The following is a 27,961-nucleotide window of genomic DNA, read 5'->3' as shown; positions in this document are numbered from 1 at the left end:
ATCCAGAGCTACGGCTAACTGCTAACATTATCATAATGATGGGACTTTTAACTGGTACCTGTTTAACTTTCCCACCTGAGCTCGACTGAGCGTCTATCCTCAGGTGAGACCTTGTTACCATGACGACGTGTGTGAAGCTTCAGTGCGACACAGAGACGTTTGTTCAGTCTCAAACACAACAACGAAGCAGCCTGAAGAGCCGTAAATCTGTGGCTCCCAGTGTGTGTGTGTGTGTGTGTGTGTGTGTGCGTGTGTGTGTGTGTGTTCAGGACAATACAGTGGTTGTAGTGTTGGTGGTTTACAGCAGGCAGCAGGTATGAAGGCAGACACCTCTCCTGTCAGTCTGCTGCTCATTCCAGGCTTATTAAGTGCTCCGCGTGTGTGTGTGTGTGTGTGTGTGTGTGTGTGTGTGTGTGTGTGTGTCACAATGGAGCTCCGAGCCCAGTGAAAAAGTTGAGCACGCTTGTGTAACTATGGCAACAACAGGAGTGTCTTTATAACATGACAGAAAAAACACACAGCCGGCTGACCACGTCCATCGTCCTCCATGTTGTTGTTGTTGTTGTTGTTGTTGTTGTTGACGTTTAATCACGCCAGTTTCTGCTCCTGGTCTGTGGTCTAACAAGTCATGACAAACGGGGGCGCCTTGGCGTGCGTCATGTATGGAGGCTATAAGATAAGATATAACTTTATTGATCCCTTGCGGGGAATTCAGGCGTTGCAGCAGCAGAATCAAATAAAATAATAACATAAAAACAATAATAATACAGAGAGGAGTAAATATGATGGGAGGAGCTCATCATATGAAGACGTGATGCGACATGTGATCAGAGGCAGTGAGTTATGTAAACAGCAGGTCGACAGTTATAAAGTATAATATAAGCTCATGCAAAAGATGCAACATTATGTTACATACATCCATGCAATGTATATAATATAATATAATAATAATAGTACGCTAGCAGTATGTCAATATTATATTCCCCAGTGTAATGTACAGATATAAATGTAAAAATAGAACATCAATAAATATGAATAAAAATGTATATAATATAATAGAATGATAGCAGTCTATCAATATGATGTACAACAGTGAATAGATCTGATATCAATAAGTATAGATCTGATATCAATAAGTATAGATCTGATATAAATAAGTATAGATCTGATATAAATAAGTATAGATAGATATAAATAAGTATAGATCTGATATAAATAAGTATAGATAGATATAAATAAGTATAGATCTGATATAAATAAGTATAGATAGATATAAATAAGTATAGATCTGATATAAATAAGTATAGATAGATATAAATAAGTATAGATCTGATATAAATAAGTATAGATCTGATATCAATAAGTATAGATCTGATATCAATAAGTATAGATCTGATATAATAACCTGCTTTATGACTGAAATCTGAATATTTGTCGTCTTTATGTGTCCATAAATTGTCAATGAAACTTGAAGAATCAAAGTTTCTTGGCGTCTTTGTCGGCGTTGTATCAGATCAGCTGAGCGTCATCAGTCCCCCCCCCCCCTCCTGCTGCTGAGTGACGGGAGGGGCTGCTCGCTCTGCAGGGGGGGTCAGCTGTTCCAGGAGGGAAGAAAGACTGACTCTCAGCCTGGAGCAACCCCGGGGTCATCGGGACTCGCACCCTTGACCCGACCCTCACACACCTCCGTGATCACTGGGAGTGGACCTGAGGAGGATGACAGGAAGCTGCAGGAGGCCGGACAGATTCTGTTACTGACACGGCAAAGACACTTCTGTCGCTAAAGACTCTGGACAAAGTCAAAATAAACAGTTAAAAAGTAAAACACTGCCTTCTGGAGGACTGTTGTTGTCAGCCTCACCTCACCTCCTGTTTGATCAAAATAAAACAGAAATTAATAACTGATAGGAAATCCATCATCTCTATCAGTTTGTAAGTCTGTAAAAACTTCAGCAGAAGGGTCGAGACTCGACTCGTTGCCCCTCTGGAGGGACACGACCCTCAGATTGGAAACCACCAGGCCGAGCTTTCTAACGCTGCAGGTTTAAAAATCTGAATAAAGTATGAAAAGTAAGATGTCTCCTTCTACTTTTACTCTTCATTGAGTTTTTAGTTGAGGAGGTTTAAGTGCTGTTGAACTTCCCTCACAGGGAGGCTGCAGGTAAACTGACAGCTTTAACTCAAAGTGAGCTGATGATCCTTCATTTTAAAGATCAACTCCAGAGTCATCACAACACTAAGAAGGAAGAATACAGCTTTTTTTTTTACTGCAGATTTGAGACCCTGCAGAAGCTGAAAGAAAATAAAAACACATGAGGTTATGAATATGTATTCCAGATATGTGACCTCTCATTTCATCGTGGCTGCAGCTCTGAGCTCAAACGCACCGGATGAACTCGAGCAGCTGACCGGGAAACAGTCGATGCATGCGGGCTAAATTTATCCTCTGTTGACGGTTCAGGTCGGCTGGAAGAGGACGCGTTACTACCATCCTACACTACGCTTATCCTCATTATCTCTAATGTGATCTGGCTCTGCGGTCGGTGAGTGTGTCCTCCTCCTCCTCCTGGATCCTTTAGAGAGCGGGTGGTGTCATGGCTGAGCCCGCGGGGAAGAGGTTGAAGAGCAGCCTGCCGCTGTGCAGAGCGCACCGGAGCTCCGCGGGCAGCCGGGCCAGACACAACCTGCAGGCCGCCGTGGAGGAGGCTCTGTGCGGGGTGAGCAGCCTGCTGTGGGACGGAGCGTACCGGCTGAAGGCTCTGGTAGGAGACTCAAACATGCAGTCACATTAAATACTTTATTTTCACATAAACTTTCACAAGGATTTGCAAGGAGTGCATCATCAGTGGTGGGATGTCCTTTAATTGTGGAGACTTGGGTGTGTTATGATGCCACACCTGTGATTGACAGTTCTGACAGACTGGTGGGGAATCGTGGGAGTTCTCTCTGCTCCTCTCCCCTTTGAAAACTACTTCAAAGTTGACCATAGTGAAGATGAAGACCAAACATGTTCATTTATCATTTACACAAGTCTTAAAAATATATTGAAACTGTGGAAAAAACAAAAAAATCTAGTTTATTTAAAATATTAATTAAACTATTATTATTATTATTATAAATTATTATTATTATTATAAACTTAAACTATTAGTTAGATCTAGTTGCTAAAACAAACACGTCATTATGGATCCAAAATACTTTTGAATGTACAGCAGGAAGCTAAAAAAAATGCTAATAATAATATTTCTCCCCATCACGCTGAGGATGGTTTCACATTATGGGGACCTGATGCAGACAAACGTGGGCAGCTTGTGTGACCAGTGTTAGATTTGAGGTCAAATTAAAGTGTCCTACTCGCCGTAGCCTCATAGCAACGCTGTGCTAGCTTGATGTGGTCGAAACAGCGAAGGCTAGCATGTTTGATTGGGTCAGTTTTTTAAACATCACTCTGAATGTACAGTATTGTAATCTGTGTTTCTTCCTCCTGCAGGCCAGTGTGTTCGAGCGCCACGACGTCGCTCTGCCCCGCGTCACGTCTTTCTTCCACCAGGAGGCGCTAAAGCAGGAGGAGGAGGCCCACGCCATGTTAGCATACCTAGCTGAGAGGGGGGGCAACTTCTGCACCAAGGACATCCAGGTGGGTTTAAAACTTCAATATTTATACATCAATATTTTAATAAACATTTTATTATTGGTCACAACAGCAATAAAGAAGATAAATAAGCGACCTTTTTGGTAACGGCATGTTTGAGAAAAATGGCCTCCACATGTTGAATTAGATATTTAGTAGATGTAAACAATTGATTAGCATTAAACCTGCGTTATTTGAAGCTACAATCAAATTAAAGCCGCTCCTGAATGTTAGCATTAGCTGTACATAATCCAGCTTTCAGAATAGTTCATATCATTCAGATTAAATCTGTTTCTGTCCATCCGTCTCTTTTTGCGCGAGGTCGACTTGAATCCAGAAACGTGCTGAAACAAAAGTTATTTTTCACCGCTGACACCGAAGTCAGCGAGAGTTCAGGGTCAAGAGCGTTTGTTGCCCAAAGCGCCCCCTCAGCAGGCAGAATGGGGGGGGGGGGGGGGGTCGTGGTGAACCCTGCTCCTCTCAGGGGTCCTCGGGGGTCGTTCAGATGATCCGGTATGAAGAGTTGATTTGTGGATCCATTTTGAAACTAAATTTATGATCTGAACTTTATCTGTGAGACAGAGAAGCTTCAGTCTGTAACAGCGTTCTCGTTTTACTCCGTCACAAAACGCCCCTCTGGAGGATTTATTCCACCTCCTGTGCCATCCTTCATTTTGTCAGAGCAGGTGTCTTCTTCTTCTTCTTCTTTCTTTTTTTTTTCTCAAACTGGTGAAGATCTTATTTTGTAAAGAAGCTCTTCATTTAGTGCCAGGCGTTAGCGATAGGAAGGAGGCGGGGGGGGGGGGGGGGGGGGGGGAGGTTAAACCCCTGGAGACTTGGCCTAAAGCCGCTCAGGGTGTACATTTCCCCCTCCTCACGAGTTCCGGAAAATTGGCGAGATTAATGCTGCGGCAGAGGGACGGTGGCGCTGATGGCGTTTCCAGATGGTCCGCAGTGGCGTTGGCGCGTCGCAGCATGGCCTCCGACCGCCAGCCCGGGTTTATGAGTCGTGTAAAATCGTTTTGGGGCCGAGGCCTCGAGCCCAGTCAGCAGCAGTTTGGGACACCTTGTTATCCGTCTCTCAAGTGTCGCGCTTCTCCCGAGATGACAAACCGAGGAATCGACTGCTCGCCAGAGTGTCAACAGATTCCCTCCGTTCATGCTGTTTGTATGAATCTGTGGTTTTCAGAAGCCGGGCTGCGAGGCGGTCGTCGCCGTGTCCGCCGCTCTGGAGCTGCTGATGCTCCAGCTGAAGGAGGAGGCCGACGTCCTGGTCGCTCTGAGCCGGCTCGCCCGTCACCACGGAGACCCGCACACCGCCAGCTTTGTGAAGAGTCACTTCCTGTCGCCTCGAACGGACCGACTCAAGCTGATTGGAGACCTCCTCATCAGCGCCCGGCGGGTGGGATGCACCAACGAGCAGGCGGGGGGGTTCGGGGAGTACATGCTGAATGAGCTGCAGGAAGAGCTGACGAGGTGATCGAGCTTTAGAGACGATGAGACCGTTTTCTGAAGGACCAGGACGACTTTTTAAGACACTAGCTCGACAAAGAGCGGCTATAAATAATGTTTAGTTTTCCTATCGTAGAAGGAAGAAATTTGTAGTACACTTACCCTGCCAGTAGTTGGCGGTGTGAACGAGTTCCTACTTCAGGAAGTGTTCCTGGTGATGTATCCGAATTTCTGATTCCCGAGATCGAATGGAACGAACCAAGAAGGTTGGAAAGGGAGGGGTTAAAAAAGCTACAATGCTAACCTCTGTTAATGTTCCTTTTTTTAAATTTCTGCAGAGACAAAGATTCAAAACAAACAACAATTTTTAACCAAAGAAATCTTGTTAAATGTGAAATCCTTTCGTTCGAATTCAAACTTGTTGTCGTACAAAGGAAAGTGGACTTTAATTATATTTTAAACATCCGTGAAGCCAAAGAACAAAATACGAAATATTATAGTTTTAATAAAAAGGTCACAAATTTAAACTCCTCTCCTCCGTGTCTGTCTACAAACCCCCCCAATGATGAGAAAAGTCCATCCTCTCCGTCTTCTGCCTGCTCAAACAGGCCGTTTGGAGATGTTCCCTTTATGACATCACAAAGGGCAGTAGCCCCTCCCCTTCATGACATCACAAAGGGCAGTAGCCCCTCCCCCAGGTGGGTGACACTCCCACAGCTAGGTGTTTGTTCTGCCCTCTGAGTCTGCCTTCTCACCGTAAACAATAGGACATGGAGCCAGAAAGCAGCGAGTGCACCCGAGCCCTTCCAGAGAGGGGGCGTGGTCAGACACAGCTCATTTACATATTTAAAGCTACAGACACAGAAACAGCCTGTTCTGAGCAGGGCTGAAATAGAGGGGTTTATAGACATGATCAAATACAGGATCAGAGTGGATTTACAACAACACACTTCACACACATGATGAAGCACATGTGACCGTTAAATCCTTCTGTACAAGTTTGTATTTTCCTCACTGTTTTCTAGTCTTTAGCGTTGTGACGTTTTTATTCCAATATGTTAAAGGTTTTATATTTTTATGAACTTCTCAACATGTGCTTTATTCAGAACTTGTATTTTTCATTTGTTTATGTTTTCCTGAGACGATTTTGGTAATGGATTCGTTTATACGTCTGTTGTTGTGTCATGAGTCTGAGTTTGCTTTGCACCTTGTAGAGAAACATCAGGTCAGCACGTCGTTTCTTCTTCAGGTTGAAAAAGTCAGACAAATTGTCCACAAACACATTTAAACCGTTGAAATAAAGTTTTGTTTCAGCACTTTGGTTTCTTGTGTCGAGCATTTTCATGACGTGAAAAAAAGATTGTGTAATGTTTATTTTTAAACTAAACAAGCTGTGTTGAGTTATCGTCAAAGATCAAGCCTTGCATTCATAGACCCGTCGCTCATTTCTGGAGCGATAGTGATAATCCTTTGAGAGCAGAGGGTTTGAATATTTCCTCAAACACTTGAAGCATCCGCCGCTTCGACCCGTCCGTCACGTTTGACTGGCAGAGGCTGATTGGTTGTTAGTTCACAGCCTGTAAGACACAGCTCAGGGGCAAAGAGGAAGAGCGATGATGGCCCCTGCGGTGAGGGTTGTGGGATGGTGTGACTGCAGGATCTGCTCTGCAGCGCCCTCCAGCTGCAGCCATGGGGTACTGCAGGCTGTTTGGTTAAAATAGATCATCAGAAGTGGAGCAGAGAGAGGAGAGGGGAGGAAGTTAATGACTCTGTAATTGGTCTAAAAATAAAACGTCATGACATTTAACTTCAATGCATGACTCAAACTCTTTAAAACAAAGTGGAGAAAGAGGCTGAAAACAAGCCAAGGTTGGAAGTTTTATTTTGATAGATTTGGACGTGAAGTCTCATAAATACCTCCAAAATAAAAGCAGGTAAAATCTTCTGCACCTTTTGATTGATTGATTTTTTTTAATTCATTCTCTTTCACTTTTAAATTATTGAGAAATTGTTTCTATGACACATCAGGCTGGGTTTCTATTTGAACTTTTCAAAATAAAAGCTGTTTATATATTTTTTGTAAACACAAAGCATGCTGGGATAAATAAAAGTGCGGGGGATGAAGGTGTAAAGATAACAGTTTTTAATTGAAGCACATTTTCAACACAGACGTGGGAAAGAAATACTCCGTTGAGGCCCTCAGTGATCCACTTCAGGGCCCCTCCGACCTGCGTCCATCACCTTCCTCCTTCTGTTTTTCTCTCCTCGTAATGGATAATTCCTCTTAACTTCTCTTTGTTGACTTTCACTGCAAAATTGGCACATTTTCAGCCATTGATTTGTTTAGTTTTTGAGCCCTCAGGGGCCCCCTACTGGTCATCTGGGGGCCCCAGCAGTTGCCTGCTTCGCCTGTTGATAAGCAGAGCCTCAGTGTGGTTTCAAATGTTTTAAAATAAATGTGTTTTAATCCGACATTATGTTTTTTTTGCATTATTTTGAAAGAGATTAATTACAGTAAAGTTTCCTGCTTACAGAGTTCATAATTTAATAAGATCCTCAAAGTGTTAAAGAAAAGTGATCCTGGTTACTGTTAGTGTTGACTCTGATAACTCGCCCAAAGGTTAGTGCTCTCTCTCTCTCTCTCTCGTGTTGGACTCTAATATCTCTACAATGAAATAAAAGACACGAAAGTCCAGAGTGAACCTGAAAAATAAAATAATTAATTATTTTATTACCTGGTTCTGTATTTTTGTTATGAGGCCTTCAGGGACGTTTTTCACCAGTAGGATCTTTAATATTTTACATTTCTTTCTGTAATATTATTGTTTTATATATTCTTTTTTTTTAGTTTTTTTTTGTATGATTGATTGTTTCGCACTTTTAAATATTCTTTAAAGATTTATTTCCTTTCATAAACGTCAGGCCCACCGTCACCAGGCCTCGGAGCTGATCAGGCCTCCGCCTGACTTTTTTTTTTAAATTTCTGTTTCTGATCATTTGCGAAGCTGCACATCCAATATAATATATATATATCTATATATATAAATATAATATATATATATATATATATATATATATATATATATAAATATAATATATATATATATATATATATATATATATATATATATATATATATATTATATTGGATCTGAGTGCCTCAGAATGATAAAGACACAGAGGTCTGAAGTTATGACGGAAGATTCATCTGTTCTCTGAGTGCGCACATGTGTGACACCCCCCCCCCCCCCCCCCCCCGCTGTGCGCAGCACTATATTACCCTGCTCTTACTGCTCTGTTAGGGGTAATTGTACACTAATTACCGTGAAGTTGTAAACCCCTCCTGCTGCAAGCTGATTGGTCAGTCTTCAGTGGACATCACGGCGCTTGCCCCGCCCCCCGCGTGCGTCCCAGGTATAAGACAGTCCAGGTCAACAGCTGAGAGGGCAGAACAGTTTGTGACAGGACTCCACATTCCCCTGACAGTCCTCTCATTGGTCCTCTTCTTCTTCTTCTGTCTTTAAACAGTTTGGTTTTGGTCTGAACCCTGGTCTGGGTCTGTGCCTGTCTCTGGATTTGTTTTCCTCCTCCTGGCTGAGTTTGGACTGAACCATGGAGCTGTCGGATATCTCTTTCCCCCTCCCCTCCGCAGATGATTTCTATGACGACCCCTGCTTCAACACCAGCGACATGCACTTCTTCGAGGACCTGGACCCGCGGCTGGTCCATGTGGGCCTGCTGAAGCCGGACGACTCCTCCTCTTCACCCTCTCCCTCCCCTTCCTCTTCCTCCTCTTCCTCTCCGTCCTCTCTGCTGCACCTCCATCACCACGGCGAGGGGGAGGACGACGAGCACGTCCGGGCCCCCAGCGGGCACCACCAGGCGGGCCGCTGCCTGCTCTGGGCCTGCAAGGCCTGCAAGAGGAAGACCACCAACGCGGACCGGAGGAAGGCGGCCACGATGCGCGAGCGCCGGCGGCTCAGCAAGGTGAACGACGCCTTCGAGACCCTGAAGCGCTGCACCAGCGCCAACCCGAACCAGAGGCTGCCCAAGGTGGAGATCCTGCGCAACGCCATCAGCTACATCGAGTCCCTGCAGGCGCTGCTGCGCGGCGGGCAGGACGACGGCTTCTACCCGGTGCTGGAGCACTACAGCGGGGACTCTGACGCGTCCAGTCCGCGCTCCAACTGCTCCGACGGCATGGTGAGTTCAGGGCCCGACAGGTGTTCACAGAGGGGGGAGAGTCTGTCTCTTTACGCACGGACACGTTTTTATCAAACATCACATCTGATTGGTTTTTATGTCTAGTTTTAATTTAAATGATGTCCTCATGTTTTTTAAAGACTCCGGTTGTTGTTGTTTTGGATCTTTTCAGGCCTCTGAACTCTTTTTATTCTGATTTTCTCACTTTCATCACCTCTGTAATATGTCGAAACTTTTCGAGTCTCCTTTAAAAAAACATTTCTCTCCAATTCAGATAAAATATAAATAAAAACCAGAGTTCTTTAAATTCAGTTTCTGGATTTCGTTAGATCACATTTAATCCTGTCGGCTGATGTCGCTGATATTTTATTTAATTAACGTGTTATTTTTTTATTAACAATATGTCAGGGATTTTCACGTGGATAAAAAAAATAATCCCGTTTTTTTTTAAATTAAAACACCGAGAAGCAAAATATTTTATATATAACGAAATAAAAAAAAGATGATTGATTGATTACGTGTCGTGGATAATATCAGGAGAGTTTAAATGATTGGATTTATTAATGATTTCATCCGGATTAATAATTTAGAAATTGATGCGACTTTTTTTTTCTTTTCAACAGTCCGAAATGTGTTTCAAGTGAATTAAAAATAAATTTGTGTTTTTCTGCAGGTTTGATTATTTTCTCTTTCTTTATTTTATTACATTTTATTTTAGTGTCGCGACGTTTTTAAAATAAATTCAGCAGATGTTAGTATCGTTGTAAAATGCCGTGAAGTCTTTTTTTCTTCTTGTGTTTCAGTCGCTGTGAATCTTTGTGTATGAATGTTGTTTAAATAAAGCTTGACTCATTTTGAATGTGAATCTTTGTGTATGAATGTTGTTTAAATAAAGCTTGACTGATATTGACTGTGTTTGTCTCTGCAGGCGGACTTCAACGCTCCGAGCTGTCAGTCAAACAGAAGAAGAAGTTATGAGAGCAGCTCGTATTTCTCAGAGACTCCAGGTGAGACACCTGCACGAGACAAACACTAACAGCCAATCAGGACACTGATGGAGCTGAGGCCTGTGAGGATGGACAAAGATGAAAACTTTAATGTCAAGATGACGTTTTTTTTATGGTCCCATCAGCTACAAAGACATGATAGAAATTATAGGTTTGGATTAAATAGAAGAGGTGAACATGTTTCGCAGTATATCTTTTAGTCTCCACTGGATATCCCGCCTCTAAATCTCCTCTGATTCAAATCGAGTGATTAATTATATTCTGTAAATATCTGTACCTGTGATGGTCGCTCCTCTGTCTCTGATTGGCTGAATATGCACGAGCAGTCTGACATGTCGTCTGCAGAACGCCACACTGAAACATTCAGGAAAGATAAAGCGTCCTCTCTTCTTCTTCAGGCTGTAACTAAATGAACTCCCTGCTTATGCTATTATTTCTCTCCCTTCAATTGAATTCTATGTTTCCTGATTCTATGTTGTGTTTAAGAGCGACCGTTACGACCAAATCTAAGGTCGTTGTGATGAAGTTAAAATGACCTTAACTTAAATACTACACTGAAACCACATCAGCAGATTAGACTTCTGTTTCTTTGTGTTTTAAAAGTAAACATGACATTTAAAGAGGTTGTTTTTTCTCCTCGCTCCGTCTCGGCTCAGACATTTCCACGAGATCATATTTCGGTGATTAACGTTGTCGTTGTGTTTTGGTGCAGGCGGACTGAAGAGCGAGAGGAGCTCGGTGGTCTCCAGCCTCGACTGTCTGTCCAGCATCGTGGAGCGGATCTCCACCGAGAGCAGCAGCACCCTCCTGCCCGCCGCCGCCGACAGCTCCGGGTCCCCGCCCACAGACCCTGCTGGAGACGCAGCTGCTCCGTGCTCCGTCCAGATCCCCTCCCCCACCGCCAACCAGGACCCCAACCTGATCTACCAAGTCCTATAGACCCTCACGGCGCCAACCACACACTGTACAGTCGTTAAAACACACACACACACAGATTTTAAAGTTATTGTTTTAAGTTATCGAGCTGAACTGAGACTTCACTTCCTGTTTGCGTCGGCAGGAGAGGTTTATATGTGACACCGCTCCTCGCCTGTTCTTCGTCCTCGAGCTGAAATATGGAAGATCAATCCTGCCAAAAAAACAATCGAGTCAAAAAACATCTTGTGACCTTAAAAATGTTCGCACATTTTAAGACCTATTTCTACATCTCAGGGTCGTTTAAACTAGAATCAGCTGATATTTATTATTTTACAAAAAACATGTCAGTATCTTAATGTTGTTAGTCTTAAGTCAGCAGCTTTAGAATAAAAAATAATTAAAATATGAAATAAATAAATCGAGTATAACGGCAAACATTTTTTAAATAACACTTTTTCTTTTTCTTTCGGGATTTAATTGTTGTATTTGTTGATCAAATTAAAAATATCTCGCCCAGCCGAAGTTACCATTTTGATTCTGAGAAAGTACGGAAGCCCTGATTGGACATTCATCCATTCATTTTATTTTACACTGTCCCGACAATTAAATAAAATAATAATAATAATATTTTTGCCACAAAAGGAGAAATGTAGAGCGTTTCCACAGCAACCGAGTCGTGATGCATGTCCTCCTCGGGCTTCCGTAGAAAAGTTCAATTACTATAATTATCATTCCAATTGTTTATTTAAATTTCTGGCATGAATGACCTTCCATACATTCAGCAGATTTTAACCCCCAGATTCTCTTTTTTTTATCTGCTGTGTTTTGTAGTTTGGACAAAACCACTTGCATGCTGGGAAATGTAGTTCCTCTACGTCGTAACAGCATCACTCACAACAAGTATTAATCAGTTCAGTTCCTGCTGTATTTTGTATTTTTTATTTAAATGATGAAACGTCGTATTTAAAAGACAAGAAAAGGTTCGGCCGAGTCGTTCAGGTGGATTTATCGTCCTGTTTGTTTTTCTGGTTTATTCAATGAAGTCCGGAGGCCCCAAAAAACCCATCCACTTACATTCCTCCACGTCCGTCCAGTATGAAGTCTGAAACGGCCCAGCGGTTCAAATCCCTCAGGACAAGAAACCATACTAACACAAATACTTAAAAGACATGATTAATAATTAACTCGAGACGTGTAAAAAAACAAAAGGAACAGTTCAGACCTCCAAACTTAAAATAATCCCAGTGTTGATTTCACTCACTGCAGCGGAGGACCATTTTTCTGTTTGTGTACATATTGTGTAAATAAGAGGCGATTTGTTCCAAGTGTTAATTATGTATTTAATGTTTCTGTTTGTTTGTTGTGAAAATGTTAAACTTTATATTTATACTTCTGAAAAATGAGTGACGGTCAAATAAATGAACTTATTTATACGAAAACACGTGACTCATGTTTTCTGATTTCTCTGTTTGATGGAATAAGATCAAGGCTTGGGGCGGTGATGGGTCTCACCCCCCGATTAATGACTATCGATGTTCTGTCTCTGACTGAAAGGCACAAAAATGAAACCTAAAAAAATAATTAAGCGCCCAACCGATACAGATTTTTGGGGCCGACATTTATATCCATATTAGTAAGAGGAAGAAAACTCCAGATACCAGCTGATCAATGTTCAATCTTTAGAGATGAGTAGATTGTATACTTTATTGATCCCGAGGGAAATTCAAGATGTAGATGTCGTCTAAAGTCTGTTTTATACACAGATTCAACAGATTCAGCCAAAGCACTTCCTGCTCCAAAGTGTTGGTCTTCAGTCTGGAGTGGATCTACCAGCTAAGCCTGATCCGAGGAGCTCATAGGTCATAACATCCCCTCTGAAATGTGATCATCTTTACAATATAAATACTATCTATAAAACAACTCTGTGTGGATTTACAGTCACCCTTTTTTTTCTCCTTTGAGATATTTTTTACATTTAAACTTTGAGCAGAACATTCAGTTTCAACCCGTTGACTGTTTTCCTCACAGAGCAGCAGCGCCCTCTTGTGGTGGCTCAGCTGAACTGCAGCCATCACAGACACTGATGGAGTGGATTCTGTACATTATGCATAAGGTTCCTGCGGCTCTGTCTTCACCAAGCGGCAACTTTCTGCGTTGAAAAATGAAGTGCTTGAGGATGTGCAAAGTCCTGCAGTGCCTAAAGTGTCCACTAGAGGCAGGCTGCAGAAGCACAGGAAGTCACATACACACCCATTCAAAAACCTGTTTCTACAGCAGAAACTAACTTACTTAAAGTTGTGTCCTGTGCTTCTGCAGCCTGCCTCTAGTGGACATTCCAGGAACTGCAGGATCGGCTTCATTTTTCAACACTGGAAGTAGCTGCTTTATTTTATGTTGATTGAAGACACAACAGAAGGTACTGTAGGATGTGTCAAAATAAATCTGTCTTCATTACCCATCACTCCTCATGTTCTCATCTTTGTGACCTCTGCAGTAAATTCATTGTCAGATTTATCTGGACGTCGTCTAAACAGAAGTAGCTGTGCTTTAATGGCAGTGTGAAACACAACTGTGTGACCTTTAAAGCCTTATATCCAGATTCTGCTACCTTTCCTTTTTACACAATATAAGGTAGTTAGTTTAAAGACTTTCATGAATGAAGTCAAGCCTGCAGTTTATCAGCTGTTAAGCTAGATAAACATTTTAACTTTTGTATTCTGACACAGTTTTGACACTTTAAAATTCCCATTCCCATTTCGCTGTTTCCTGAGTCCCCACAAATATCTATAAAACACTGTGGCTGTTTTAACCAAACCAAAAAAAATTACTAATTGACAAAGTTCAACACTGAAGCGGTCACATCAAAAAGGAAGTTACCATTTTCCAAAAAGCATATAGCAGACATAGCAGGGCTGCTCAAGAGGAAACCTTGAGGCTGTTGTGACCAGTGCAGGTCCATACATGTAGGTTAGAGGTCAAATAAAAGTGTCTGGATTTGGTGATGTGAAAACATGGTCATGCCCTTTGATAAAGCCATTAAAACGCAGTCTGACTTACTGACTCGTCATAATCAATTTAGCCAAGTTAGCACTAGCTTTATTAGCTGTCAAGCTAGCCCGCTAAATCATCAAACTTTACTCCCCTGATTTGCACTTCAGAGTATTTTGGCTACACTGCAGAAATCCTCTTTGAGAAAAAGTTCAATTCAACTCTGCAGCTCAACACCGTGTTGAACAAACGACTTTAAAATTACACTTCTAAAAATACTGAATTTTATTGATTTGTGAATAACAACAGATCTACAGACATGGCTTGAAGAGTCACACTTTATTTACAAAAATACTGAGAACCAAACAGTGCAGGGCGAGGAAGCGAGATAGCGAATAGGTTTGAAGTCATTTATTCCTATTGAACAGCAGCTAAAGGCTCCTGGTTACATGTTTCAGGACGTGGGTTGTAAACCGCAAAGTAAACCTCAGCATTAGGGGCTTCTTCTGAGCTACGACCTTCGCCACATTGTGTGTTGTTTCTTCAGGCGTGTGTCCGACACGATCGCACTTTGGTTTCTGAGCGACAGCGAGGCGAGCCAGTCTACTTTCTGCGGCGGGCGGCAGCTCCCTTCTTGCTGCTGTAATACGGAAAACACAAAAAAATGTCAGAACTTCAGGCAATTTTGACAACTTTTCAACAAATGTTTTTTTCCCCATCATACTCAGCTACACAAACATCCTAAAGCTTATATTTTCTAACAGATTTTGAGCATTGAGCACATAAAAAGAAACATCTAAGCCCCTTTGAATGAATTATGGGTTTACTTGTAGGCTTTAACTCAATACTTGCCTACAAAAAGCTAATGAAAACGGATGTTAGCCTACACTAGCACTAACGGTAACATGAATTAGCTTTTTTTTAAAGCAGTGTCACAACTTCCCCGATTTCGAAAATGCAAACATCTTAAAGAAGTCAAAAACCTTCAGCAACACTTAGTTAAAAGAGCCTCATTGTTAGACGGACCACAAGCCGAAACAACAGACTTGTTGGACGCGTGATTCTTGTTCTTTAAACTAGAAGTGTTGATCTACCGTTTTGACTTCTTTGAGCACCATTTTCTTGCACAGATAGAAAATCAAAAGGCTTAAAAGTGTTTCTATATGTTTGTTGAATATTTATCTGAAGTGAAAGGACTTAAGGAGGTTAAAGTTGCTATTACTAAAGCAGCTAACGCCCTTCGAGCCCCCTCTTAATAAGCAGCATTTACTTGAAGTAGCTTGATTTCACAAGTCGCTGAATATGAAAGAGAATCTATTTAAGGTTAAAAACAACATTAAAACCTGAAAGCTAAGAAAATGTCATGTTTGGAAAATCTTTTAACAAAATATACTTGATTGGATTGCAAGAAAACAAAAAAACAAACTCAAACTATCACACGTAAAAATATCTTTAGTAACATAAATATAATGTTCAAAGGGATTAAGGCTACATGCAAGATTATTTCAACATCCAGCTTTGCTGCGGCTGAAGTCCTGAAGCGTTGGTGACCGACGACAGGCTCATGCAAGACTTACCTGAACAGATTGTGTCGAGACCAACAGCCACCAGACTTATTAAACACCTTTACAGCAATTGTGATGATAGTAAATGCGTTGATTTACTATACATAATTAGACTTAGTCAACACATTCAGACACGGGACTCAGGTTTAAAGGAAAACATGAAAGACAGATCTCATCGAAACTGAAACATACTATGCGGCGTAACCATTTCAGCTTTCTACGTTAGCTAATGAGCCATTTGAACTTTCTACGTTAGCTAATGAGCCATTTGAACTTTCTACGTTAGCTAATGAGCCATTTGAACTTTCTACGTTAGCTAATGAGCCTACTTTTTGTTTACTTTAGCTAGTTAGCCATTTCAGCTTTGTATGTTAGCTAATGTGTGTTTTTTTTAAAGTTAGCTGGTGAGCCTTAATTTTTTTACGTTGGCTAGTATGCTTGATTTTTATACATTAGCCTGTAAGCTTAGTTGTTTATGTTAGCTAGTATGTTTAGTTTTCTTACGTTAGCCAATGAACCTAGGTTTTTTTACGTTAGCTAGTATGGTTAGTTTTTTTACGCAAGCTCGTGAGCCCAAACTTTTTCATGTTAGCTCAAGTGTTTTTACATTTGCAACTTTGCCTTGTCTACTTTTCGTTGTTTATCAAAATAAGAACTTCACTAATATCTGTTGATTACCCTTAAAGCATGGTATTAACTTTTTAGTAAAATGCAAGTTAAAAAGTGAAATGTTAGATTTACTTGTATTTATTTTGTTTGCAAAATTTGAATCCTATAAAGGAATAATATTTTTAGTCTTAAAAGAATCAACAAAAATTTCAAATGATTTGAGAATCTTTCTCACATTCAAAACATAAGATGTAAATTCAGATTTTCACTGCATCTACGCCTACAATACGCCTTTTTTCTAAAGCCATAGACTGACACTGTCCTGAGAGGTTTTGCATTTATAATACAAGAAAGGGTGTTCACATAGACAAACAGTCAACAGAGTGTCAGTGAACGCACCAGCAACAACACTACTTACTGCTTCTGTAACACATCAATGCGGTTCCTGAACATTTGCACCTGAAAAACGACATAGCAGCAGCAGCTTTAGCACACACCTGAACACGTTTACCTCAAAGGGGGAAGATTCCCCCCACCCGCTCTCCTGAACCGGATCCATGGGCTGAAAGCTGCAGCCTGAAGCATCATGGGAAACCAAGACGAGGCATGCATGTTCATGTGTATACTACGGGTCGGACTTTAACGCGTTAATTAATGCACATAAAATGCAATTGATTTCAATTAATTAATTAGAAAGCCCTGAGTTAATAGAACTACTGATTACGAGATGATCGGAGGAAGGTAAAGTTTTATTTTGTGCTTTCTTTGTTTTAAAATCAGAGAGATAGGGAAGAGTTCAGAGGGAGAAATGAACATGCCTCGTCGTGGTTACCCTTTTTTTTTTAAAGCACCTTTAACAGAGACTCAGCTTTAACTCTGCTCTGAAACCTTTACAGGTTCCTACTTACCTGTCGGACCCCTCGCTCACACACCTGACCCAAGCTCTGTGATGCTAAAAGCTAACATCCAGACCGGGACAGACTGTGGAGCAGTCACCACTTTAACATCCACTTTAAATAATTAAAAATGGGAATCTTCAGTTTTTAAAAGTTTAGTTGTTGAAGTGGTGTATCGTCGCCTCTCTTGGTTGGTGGCGCTCTGCCAGTACGATCTTCCTCCATGCTAACATGCAGCTAGCCTGAAGCTAACAGGCAAGCACCCTGCTCAGCTCTACTTACAATTTACTGAGCTCCTCAATTCTCTTACGCAGGGTTGTAACCTTGAGGGAGTCAAAGAGCACAGTGGAGGTTTGAATCTGAACAGGTACGCTCAGCTGGATGACGCTCAGGAGTCCAGAATAATTGGATCTATATAACGTCTCTCAAAGGACCCAACAATGCTTCTCATGGGGGCAGAAAAAGTTCAATATTAACAAGGACAGAGCTGTGACAGAGAAACAGATAGAGTTCTAATTTTGACCATGAAGGAAAAGGTGTGACTTCAGTCAGAGTGAAATCTTTCCAGAGCTTCACCTTTGACAAATTAAAAGATTATTAAAAGCAAAATAAGCATTAAATACCAAAGTTGTACTCGACAAATGTTTTGTCTCAGGCCCTCTCAGCCTCACAGGAACCTTTCTGAATAAAATACAATTTCAGTTTGATAACATCGAGAGAAAGGTGACATGCAAAAGGAAAAGGAAAAATTGATTTGACACAGAATGATGTAAAAACTCTTCATCTAAATAATCAGTGAGTATGCTCTTCTTCTTCTTCTTGACTCAAACAGCTTTTATACACAAGGGGAGGAGCCGGCCGTCCCGTCCATGTAAACACAGCTCTGACAACAACACAGCCAGAGTTATGATATACTGATATCTAAAATATTGCACATTTTTTCTTTAAGCTCACGGTATTTAAGATGATTAACTTTTAATTCATGTTGCTGCAGAACATTATGAATAAGAAAGTCAAACACGGATGTGTGTGTGGGGGGGGGGGGGGGGGGGGGTCTCACCTCGTATTTCTGCTTCTTCAGTCTCTCCATGTGGTCGAACTTCTCAGACTCCAACTGCACCATCCATTCATGAAGCTCATTGATCTTATCCCTGCAGGAAACAGGAAACCACACACATGAGGCTGTTTATCAGGCGGATGAAGCGTCAGTGAAGTCTGACAGGACTAATATAGAAACACTCGTGTTTGTTCGTCAAAGTGTCGACTCGTACTTCAGCTTGTCCTCGTTCAGATGGTCAATGTTGAGCTGCTTGCGCCTGGCAGCGAGGATCTTCTTCTTCTTCTCTCTCTCAGTCTCTTTCTTTCCTCCTCTCTTCTGGTCAGCCTGTTGGGTGACACACACACAAATTAAAGCTCACGTCCAGCCCTTGTATCACAATGCTTCCACATAGACGCTGTTTTACTGACCTTCTGCAGGTGGCTGCTGTAGTTGGAGCCCATGTTGGACAGAGCAGACTTCTTCTTTGCGTCTTCATCAGCCTTCTTCTTTGCGTCACTCTCCTCCCTGATCCGCCTCTCCTCCTAGTTCATGGAAGAAAAATCAGAGTGAGACCTCGCAGCCGTCGTTCACTTTCCAAACTGTTTTGATGCTCGAAGAAAAAAAAATCAGGAAAAAAAGTTGATTTTGTTACAAACCTCACGTTTCAGCTGGCGCTCCTTCTCCTTCTCAGAGCGGATCCTCTGCTGCTCGGCCCTCTCAGCACGACGCTTCTCCTGCAGGATGGTAAAGAAAACAAAAACATCACGCGGTATATAGTCTGGTATAGTAATGACGTATTTTTGTAGGTCAACCCGAAAAAATGGTGCCGGTGGTTCCTACGAAAATTCGTCTATGGGATTTTTGCATTGGATTTTGGATCATTGCAGAAAATAATCTGTGTGTCAAACACGTTTCTGACGCGTTGTTTTGTTCAGCGGGATAATCTTTACAGATGAACATCATTTATATGAAGTTTGAAGAGTTAATGCAGCTGAGAGAAGTAAAAAGCTAACGTTATGCTACAAGCTAACTACACCGCGGTTGCTTTATATTGACATCACGACCGTTATGCTTCATCGATCTAATCAGTGGATTTGACAAGCTAGCTAAACGTTAGCTTAACAAGTTGTTTATGAACCTAATATTTGCAAGAGCACTGAAAAACATGACTAGAGGCTGTAAGGAGGATTAGTGAGAGAGTTCACGGCGTGATGACGTTTAATGTCTGTGACAACCACTGTAGTTTCCGTTAGCTACTCGTTAGCAACCGCCGTTTAAAGTTTGTGTAAAAACTTTAAAATTCACAAGTGGGGTCTTAGCTAACGTAGTTTATCTCGTCTAACAAAACGTCAACATCTCTTCAGCTTCTTAACCACAGACCTTATTTCAGGCGTCTAACCACAAACATATTCAAAATCCACATAGACTTTGACGCTAAAATGCTAACTCACTTCCTGGTTTTAGGACTCAAAACTACACCAGTCTTTTCTCTACATTTTAAAGATTAAAAACTTGCGTCAAGAAAAACCAGAATCTCATGTGCTAGCTTAATGATGATTTAGCGTCGCTGGCCCTGAACACTCACGATCCTCTCTTTGAGGGCGATCAGCTCCTCCTCCTCCTTCTTCCTGCACTCAAAGTGAGCATCGATCAGACCCTGCAGCTCAACCAGATCCTTGTTCTGACGTTTCTTCTGGATGTCCTGCACAGCGAAGGGACAGAGAAAAAGAAAGTCAGCAACAAAAAAAAATGTCACTCAGCATCGCCTGAAAGTCATTGTTCCTTCACGTCAGATCCACTTACATCAAAGTCCACTTTCTCACCATCGGGGATTTTAGGAGCGCTGGGTCTAAAGAAGAGATTGTCGAGGTTTTAAACGCACTGCTGCTGATTTGGACGTCGTTTCAAATGTCTTGGATTACAATGTGTGCACAAATCAGTTTAAGTCAAATCATCCGAGAGAGACACTTACTTGAACTTTGGCTTCTCCTCTGCAGGTTAGGAAAATGAAGAGGGGACAAGTACACGTCATGGGGTTAGAAATGAAGCAGATTATCACATTTCTCTCAGGCATGACATGGTTAAAATGCATGGTTTGATCTCTATGTTACACATGAGATGAAGATCCAATTTGTGACATTGTTATGAATTGAGGTTAGGAACAAGAAGTGAATTATTTAAGAGCAGATAAAAACTTCTGGAGATTGGCTTTAAGAAGTTTCCTGTTTGTGAATTTCATGTAAAATTGAGTTTTTAAGCAAAAAGAAGTAAATCTAAGAAAGACTTTGGTGCAGAAAGTTGATAACAACAGTTGGATCAATACAGGTGTCATGTTTCTTTTGGCTTGACCCCAAAATCTTTTTACACAAGCACAGGCTGAGTCAAATCCCCCGTTTTTTTCTTCTTCCCCTTTTTCCCCAGATTCTGGCGGCTCCATGCCATGCAGATGACGAAGGGCATAGCAAGAGAGTAACGGTGGGGTCGCTGGGCGGTGTAGCATGTGTTAGCATCTCATATTCTTTCACCCTTTTTCTCCACTTGCTCAATGAGAAAATTGAAGGTTTTTGCTTTTGCTCCAGTTTCTGGGCCAATTGGGCAGCGCTCCTGTTTTTTTTTGACAGACAGATCGAATTTGGACAAACGTTTTGTGAACCGCAGGCGTTCCTTGTCCCCAGTACAGATATCAGACCTGGACATAGTAACCCTCCCAAACCCCCCCTCCCCCCCCCCCCCAGGAATAACAGATTTAATCAGATCAAGTTTTTAAATGAACATACCTTCCTCTTCATAGGCCTCTGCATGCAGCAAGCATCCGAAACAGAAGCAGAACAGACAACAGTGTTAGCAGGCATGCTAAGAGCAGCTAACGTAACATCCAGAGAGCTAAAAACAGTGAAACTATCAACCTGCAGCTGCTTCAACATGTGTAAATTCTCAAATAATCTCCAGAGTTTAAGATTAAATGATAAAATGATAAAACATCTCCTCACAAAGTGTTTCTGCACCCTGATTGCTAGCATGACAAAACAATTCTTGGTTTTGAACAATCTCTTTTGAATTCTAGTCAACACAAAATAAGTATTTGAGAATTTACTGCTTAAAAGTCTCGATGTGTAGAATCAACAATTTTACCTTAAAACAGCTCAGCGAACTTTAAACCTTGCATTCACGTGCTGTTGTTGAAGTCAAAATTGAGACGTTACAAATGATTTGGATATGAAAATCCAAATGTAATAGATATCCGGCTTTAACCAGATTTATCATAAATTAAAATATATCTCAACAAACAGCTCGTGAATGCTACATGTGCATGAGAGCATGAACATTAAGAATTTCGATCTACTTTTTTTTTTTTCATGCTTCGCAGTCGACACCAGTCACTTGCAAGAAGCAGTGGAAGATATGGCAGGTGTTGAAAATGACATTTACCTTCATCAGACATTAAAATGATGAAAAGCAACCATGTACGCAAAATAAATACTCATTTAGCGTACATGTGGAACAGTAGTAAGAGGCGTGTTAGACTGAGAAAAGGCCAATGTGTAATTTTTGAATTGTTAAGAAGTTCTTTGCCTACCCACAAACGTTTACATTTAAGCACACAATTACAAAGGCTAAGTTGTTTCTGTACTCCTGTTCACATATTTTGAAGTGTCTGTCAGGAATAAATCTTACCAAGGACTTTTAAAGTTGACATAAAGTCATGAACTCTAATGTTGTCTTTTAGTTTTTACAGGTACAGTAAGTTACGTTAGCTTGGATGCTACGTTTAGCTTAGGGAATAAGAAGTAAGTAAAAAAGCTAAAGATTTGGGAAGTGTGTGATAAATAAAATGTGCTGAATTAGAATTAGAACGACATAAATGTTTAAATTTGTCTAAACTTGATATGTGGTTATATTTAAAGCTTCCTAAATATTACATAGAAGACTGTAAGTCACGTTAGCTAGGAAGCTAAAGTTAGCTGTAATAATTTAGAAGTTTGTAATCTAAATGTACAAAATTAAAATTACTTATTGTTAACATATCTAATATTGAGTTATTTTAAAGCTTATTGAATGTTAACATATTTAATACTGTTAGCATGAATGGAGTTCCTACAGAGATTACATTTAGGTGTTTTTTTTTTTTTCACCAAATTTTCAAAAAGAAATTCATTGACCACTTTTATAAAGACGGTTTTATTGAAACAAGTTAGGAATTTAACAACTAGAAAAATAATTTGATAACCAAAAGCGAAGAAAACAGAAGCTAGCTTAAAGAAAGACTTTGGCTCTTCAGTCAGTCTAAAACATGAGCTTAAGTGCAAAAATATGGGCATTTCAGTATTAGCCATATAACTTTAAAGTGCTGTTTGTAATATTGTCTCAACATATTACAAGAAGAAAAGTCAGAGTGCCCTTTCGATGCTGCGTTAACAGGCTTTATCATTGACTTTGTGCAGAGGTGAAAGGAAGGCATCTTTAGCATTAGCATACATGGTGAACATGTGGGCCGATAAGGATTAGTTTGATCTGTCTGGCTGCCTGCAGCCGGTGGAGCGCACCTGTCGCCTGGAAAAGGATGATAGAATACCCCCTTCCCCCCTCCATGCCACATACCTTCCTCAGGCTCAGGCTCAGGCTCTTGTTCTGGTTCTGGCTCTGGCACTGGCTCTGGTTCTACCACTGGCTCTGGTTCTGGCTCTGGCTCTGGTTCTGGCTCTGGCTCAGGGGCCGCCTCAGGGGCCACCTCTACTTCCTCTACTACCTCCTCAGCTACAGTTACACAACATGCAGCGAGTCACCAGGGGAGAGGAAGGGCGATGAGAGGGTTAATGGAAGCAGGAGAAAGGAAAGGGGGGGAGAGATGGTCGGAGTGAGTGGATGGAAAGGAGGAAATGTGAGATATGTGGAGGTTCACTGCAGGGCAGTTTGGGGGAACTGCCACCAGATGGCGCTAAAGCAAGTAAGACAGCAAGCAGTTACAGAAAGGAAAAGGTAAGTCATTGATGATGTCATAGAAGGGTAAAATGTGATTGGTTCCTAAAGATATCTGCACTTCAACTCACTGCAAAGAGAAATAATCTAATCTGACGTGATCTGCTTTTTTATTTTTATATTTTTTTAAACCTGCATCTCTTTATTTACGTTAGTGTTATCCAGCATGCCACAAAAGAAAAGTACATTTAAAAGTAAGAGCACACGTTTTCAAAAAGTGACCGCACAAATTAGTATTAATGACACGAGATCACCCGGAGTCTGCGAGCTGCATCTTACCATCGTATTCTTCACGTCCATCCGAGAAAGAAAGGAGCAGAAGAACATTATCAAAAGATCCCCTTTGTACCCATTTTTACAGAATGAAATGCAAAATGTGGGTACACTGGGGATCCATGCTAAGCATTCACAACACAGTCCTCGTGAGCTGACCACAGCTCACAGGCGGGACGCGGAAAGTGGCGTTAAGCGTGACAAATCTCACCTGGAGGGTCATCAGCTCAGGAGGACTGTGTTGCAGATGATCATGCAGAGCTGCAGCACTTGTTGGCAACAGGTCAGTGCAGGGCGTGTGATGCTTTGATCATCACCAAGCCGCTCCTGACACTGTCCTGATGCCAGCATTGGTTGTGTGCCTGCAGCCATGCTACAGCGGCAGGATAAAGAAATGTGCAGATTTGCACCAATAAGAGAGAGAGAGAGCTTTTTTATTGCACAACTTGAATCTGGAGGAGTCAAGCCAAACCTGCAAACGTACGAATTTAACCAGCAAATGACTCTCTGAAGAGGATGGAAAATCAGTTAGGCAGGAGTGAGACATAATTGTAGGATATATAGCATGGAACTCCGGGCTGTACCTGGACCTCATTTCTAGGGGATTTTAATTGTTTCTAAAAGGGGAAAATGTTGCTACTTACCCCCGACATCGCTGCAAGACAGAAGAAAAGAAGGAGGAAATTGTGATTAAGCATCAAAGGGAATCATCTTGAGATTTGCATGCAGCTGAGGTGCACTGAAGAGTTAGCACGTTTAGCTAGCATCTTTGAGTTAACTTTATTTAATCAAAAAAAAAAAAAAGTAGTGAAACTTACACTTCCTCTGTGTCAGACATGGTGACAGTGGACTTTGAAACCTGGAGGCGAAAGAGAAGAGAGGAATTTTGAAGTTGGCCTGTAAGGAGCAGCCTGCTGTATTTATAGCTCAGGATTAAGTTGCAGATGTCTTAAATATGTGCTGCCCCACCCTGACCAAAGCACACCTGCTCCTCGCTCCTGCATATGTCAACACCAACTTCAAAAATGTAATTCATCTATTGTATGTTGATTGATTTCGCAGATTTGATTCCTTGCAGTTGAAACATTATCAGAGGGAATTTAAAGTGAAGCTAAAATATCACGCCACGTCTTTGTTGATGTTGGACTGAAATTGGAGCCTCGGATGTGAATCTGCTTCTCTGACGTTAAGTGAGAAGGGACCCAAACATAGATTTAGTCTGCTTTTGACTGCTGAGAGAGGAAAGGAGACCTGCAGGGGGTCGTGCTGAAGGTCAACCTCTCCCGTCACCCTCGCATTCTTGCGAAGGCGTCGAAGACTTTTATAAATTTAGAAATGCATTAAAACTTCCTCTGAGATCAGAAGTCTGCTGATTCTGGTGTTAAAATGTCCGACTGGATGCAGAATCAGGTGAAAACACGAGCTCCAAGTGTTCATGATTTTATCTTTAAGCGATTATAAATGTGGGATTATTCGGACATTAGCCTCATTAGCCTGAGGCCACCAAGGAGGCGTCCCGACATCAAAACTATTTCCATCAGACAGCTGCACCTCGACACAGCTCCGGTTTCAGCGGACCCGATGCTGAAGATTGGGTTCCACCGAGCATCATTCCACCTTCATCTCCTTTTGTGGACGTCTCGCTCTCACATGGCTCCTTCACTCATCGTCCCCGAGGCTCCCTGCTGACTGAGCCCACTTTGCTCAGGAATTAAAATAAACCCTGAACGGGAGGCGTTAAGGTCGAGGGGGTCTCACGCGGGGCTTCTTTCTCTTCGCTCTCTGAATCCTGTAAATTCCAGACTCTAATTTGTGACACCGCCAGTCAAAATTAATACCGTGACGTGCGTCCGGTGTTGGCTCCTTTTCAAGACGCTAACGTGTTCATCCTGACGCTAATAACGCTCCCTGATGCCACGCCCTGCTACAGCTCCTCTCATTAAATCTACCAGCTTAGAAGAACACGCAACCAAAGCACAAAAGCTGCAGCGACAGCTAACGATTAAAATATCCAAAATAACAACACAATTCCTCGCCTCTGTTGGCGAGACGTCGCATAACTCATTAGTGTCATCTTCTGTCTCCCGAAGCGGAAAGCTGCTTCAAAGGCTTTAAGCCAGCTGTAAATCCTTCAGGTATGAAAGCGGGCTTAGACGCTGGACTTGGACCAATCCAGGCACAAGACAACAACAACAAGCCCCCCAAGTCAGAGAGCAGCTGATTACGCTAAAACCCAAGAATCATCACGCCTCTGACGGCTTGGTTTTTGATCCGCAGATGAAGTTTAAACATGGTGACAAACTCCAAAGAAGAATCTCGTTCTGGTCTCGGGTGTTAGCGATGAAGACGGCGTTCACACACAGCTTTTCAGGCACACGGCTTCCAATCAAACACAAACTAGAAAGAAGCAGATTGAAGAAGCATCCGACCTGCTGACGCCTGTTTTAACACATCTCGCCTCTCCGTGAGCTTCCAGTGATGTCAGTGATTTAAACACATGTGGAGCTTGTGTGATGTTTGTGATTGCACTTGAGCGTCCTCTCTCTCTCTCTCTCACACACACTCACACTCTCTCATTCTTACCTCAGAAACGCTGACAGAAGTGAGCTCCCTGCTGGCCAAGACAGGCTGTAAGGTTCTGCAAACTTGCCGCGCTGATTATGTCCTTCTGTTATAGTGACACATGATCTCCTCGGCCTCCCCATTGGACGAGGAGCCCGGCTTGGGGGCGAGGCCTGGACCGGCGGCGGGGCAGGGTTCACCACCCCACCCTCTCACCCTCCCATCGCTGGCACTCAATAAGGAGATGGAAGGGTCGAGGGCTAAGGTGGGAGGCTCAAGTTTGGAGAAGGGGGCAGCCAAGACGCCCCCCCAAGATGCTATTCTGGGGCGGCTGCATTAGGCAAGCAAATTTCATGTGAGGGTGAGAAGAGAGCTGGACGTCGGGGGCCTGGAGGCAGGTGGTGATCCTGGAGCTCTCGCAGAAAAACACAAACATAATGTACACTTGAGCGTGGTCACAGGAGGACATGAACGCCTTTAATGTGTCAAGCTGTCAAGACGAATCATTGTGGATCAGGTTTCATGTTGTCTTTGATGCAAACAGGAGGGGAGAGAAAGACCGGTCAAACGTTTCACTCCAGGCTCTGAACACGTGCAGAAAACTACAATTACAGAAGGACAAATAAAAACAAACCTTAAAGTTTGTGTAAATCCTTTTGGACAGTATGTACAGTGTTGATGTTCTTGTAGCGGCGCCGGTGGCTTAGCGGTTGTGTCGTGTACCACGTGAACATGAGGCGGTAGAGCTCGTCATCTCCCGCTCTCTCTCCTCCCAACGTTTCCTGTCTCTCTTCAGCTGTCCGATCAAAGAGAAGCAAAGAAAGGCCCCAAAACACAACTGGAGATAAATCAATCAAAAAGAAACTTTTATTCAATTTAAAGTTCTTTAAAGCAGCTGAAACACAAAGACTGATGCACAGCAGTACAGGGAGGTTTCTTCATTTTCTAAAACTAGCATGATTTTAAAAAGTAGCATTCCCTCAGTGCTCCATCTGCACCCCCTCCCCTCTGTGCGCCCTCTAAAGCCACGCCCTCTAAAGCCACGCCCCCTCACTTACACGCACGAGGGCTACTCAGCTCACGCTTTGAGTGTGGGCTCGAGGCGTGTGATTGGCTCATCAGATTGGTTCCTTGTTAACAGACTTACAAACGGCTACAGATGACGGATTTTCTTTGTTCCCTTTTTCAGAGAACCCGAGTTACTAATTTCTGTCAGGACCTAAAAAACGATTTCAACCAGAGTTTCGATGTGTGGTGGAGCACTTTACTGTCATCCACGTTGCTACGGCGACACAACAACAACAACACTTCCCCCGTTACTCATCACATGACCTGATGTTAGCCAATCAGAGACGACGATGAGTAAACTCAAGAGAGCAGCTGCAGCAGAGAAACAATCTTTGTCTCATCCGGAGGACTTTAAAAAAGGATATTCTAGTTTTACAAAGACGGCAGCAGTTTGAGGGATTTATGTTGCAAAGATTTTTAATAAAAAGGTTTTAAATTCACCTGATTGTTTGCAGTGATGGGTCGACGATTCCCATCTCTATCGTAAATACCATAAAGTACATTTATAGTTCAGTTACCTTTATTTACCTTCAACTTAAATTAATGAACTAAAACAGATGAATTTACCTCACTTTTAAATCTTTCAAGCTTTTAGGGAGAATCGAGTTTTCAGTTTCTTCACTCGACTCAGCCCCTCCCTCTCTCGTCCTCCCTGCTCTGGTGATCAGCTGATTGAGTTTCATAAACCAGCCCAGATTCTTCTTCTTTAAAACTCGACTTTGAAGCACCAACTCTTAAAGATTCTTTTCATGGTTTTTATTCCATCGGCTTGT

General features: G+C 42.1%; 3 protein-coding genes and 1 long non-coding RNA gene across 6 annotated transcripts; 2 read left to right on the top strand and 2 right to left on the bottom strand.

The window, feature by feature from the left end:
* On the top strand, positions 1-6,653 carry LOC306824806 (ferritin light chain). Of its 2 annotated transcripts, XM_079345160.1 has the most exons (4): positions 1-103; positions 2,462-2,762; positions 3,491-3,637; positions 4,821-6,653. In XM_079345160.1, the coding sequence occupies exons 2-4, from the start codon at positions 2,595-2,597 to the stop codon at positions 5,109-5,111; spliced, it is 606 nt and encodes a 201-aa protein (XP_079201286.1). In that variant the 5' UTR covers positions 1-103; positions 2,462-2,594; the 3' UTR covers positions 5,112-6,653. The 2 variants fall into 2 exon arrangements, with proteins under 2 accessions (XP_079201286.1, XP_079201285.1); XM_079345159.1 differs by lacking the exon at positions 1-103 and having other exon boundaries at positions 2,348-2,762.
* A 1,708-nt stretch (positions 6,654-8,361) lies between these two features.
* On the top strand, positions 8,362-12,650 carry myod1 (myogenic differentiation 1). Its single transcript, XM_079346714.1, has 3 exons — positions 8,362-9,286; positions 10,215-10,293; positions 11,006-12,650. The coding sequence occupies exons 1-3, from the start codon at positions 8,696-8,698 to the stop codon at positions 11,230-11,232; spliced, it is 897 nt and encodes a 298-aa protein (XP_079202840.1). The 5' UTR covers positions 8,362-8,695; the 3' UTR covers positions 11,233-12,650.
* A 1,945-nt stretch (positions 12,651-14,595) lies between these two features.
* Positions 14,596-23,076, bottom strand: tnnt3a (troponin T type 3a (skeletal, fast); the record flags this gene model as incomplete). Its single annotated transcript, XM_079346822.1, has 11 exons — positions 14,596-14,839; positions 17,552-17,592; positions 18,330-18,420; positions 18,541-18,653; positions 18,737-18,850; positions 18,965-19,042; positions 19,894-20,010; positions 20,112-20,157; positions 20,281-20,299; positions 21,086-21,103; positions 22,908-23,076. Coding segments are annotated over 11 exons (843 nt in total), but the record flags the coding sequence as incomplete, so codon positions are not given.
* A 1,126-nt stretch (positions 23,077-24,202) lies between these two features.
* On the bottom strand, positions 24,203-27,004 carry LOC306825130. Of its 2 annotated transcripts, none has more exons than XR_013779220.1 (3): positions 26,142-27,004; positions 24,377-24,417; positions 24,203-24,213 (listed from the first exon to the last, which is right to left on the bottom strand). It is a non-coding gene; the product is annotated as an uncharacterized lncRNA (long non-coding RNA). The 2 variants fall into 2 exon arrangements; XR_013779221.1 differs by lacking the exon at positions 26,142-27,004 and adding an exon at positions 25,988-26,131.
* Between the last annotated feature and the right edge of the window lie 957 nt (positions 27,005-27,961).

The sequence above is a fragment of the Symphodus melops genome (genome assembly GCF_947650265.1).
Source record: "Symphodus melops genome assembly, chromosome: 6".
In the NCBI taxonomy this organism is placed as follows: Eukaryota; Metazoa; Chordata; class Actinopteri; order Labriformes; family Labridae; genus Symphodus; species Symphodus melops.
The sequence above is the reverse complement of the archived record's forward strand: the minus strand, read 5'-3'. Positions and strand labels throughout refer to the sequence as shown.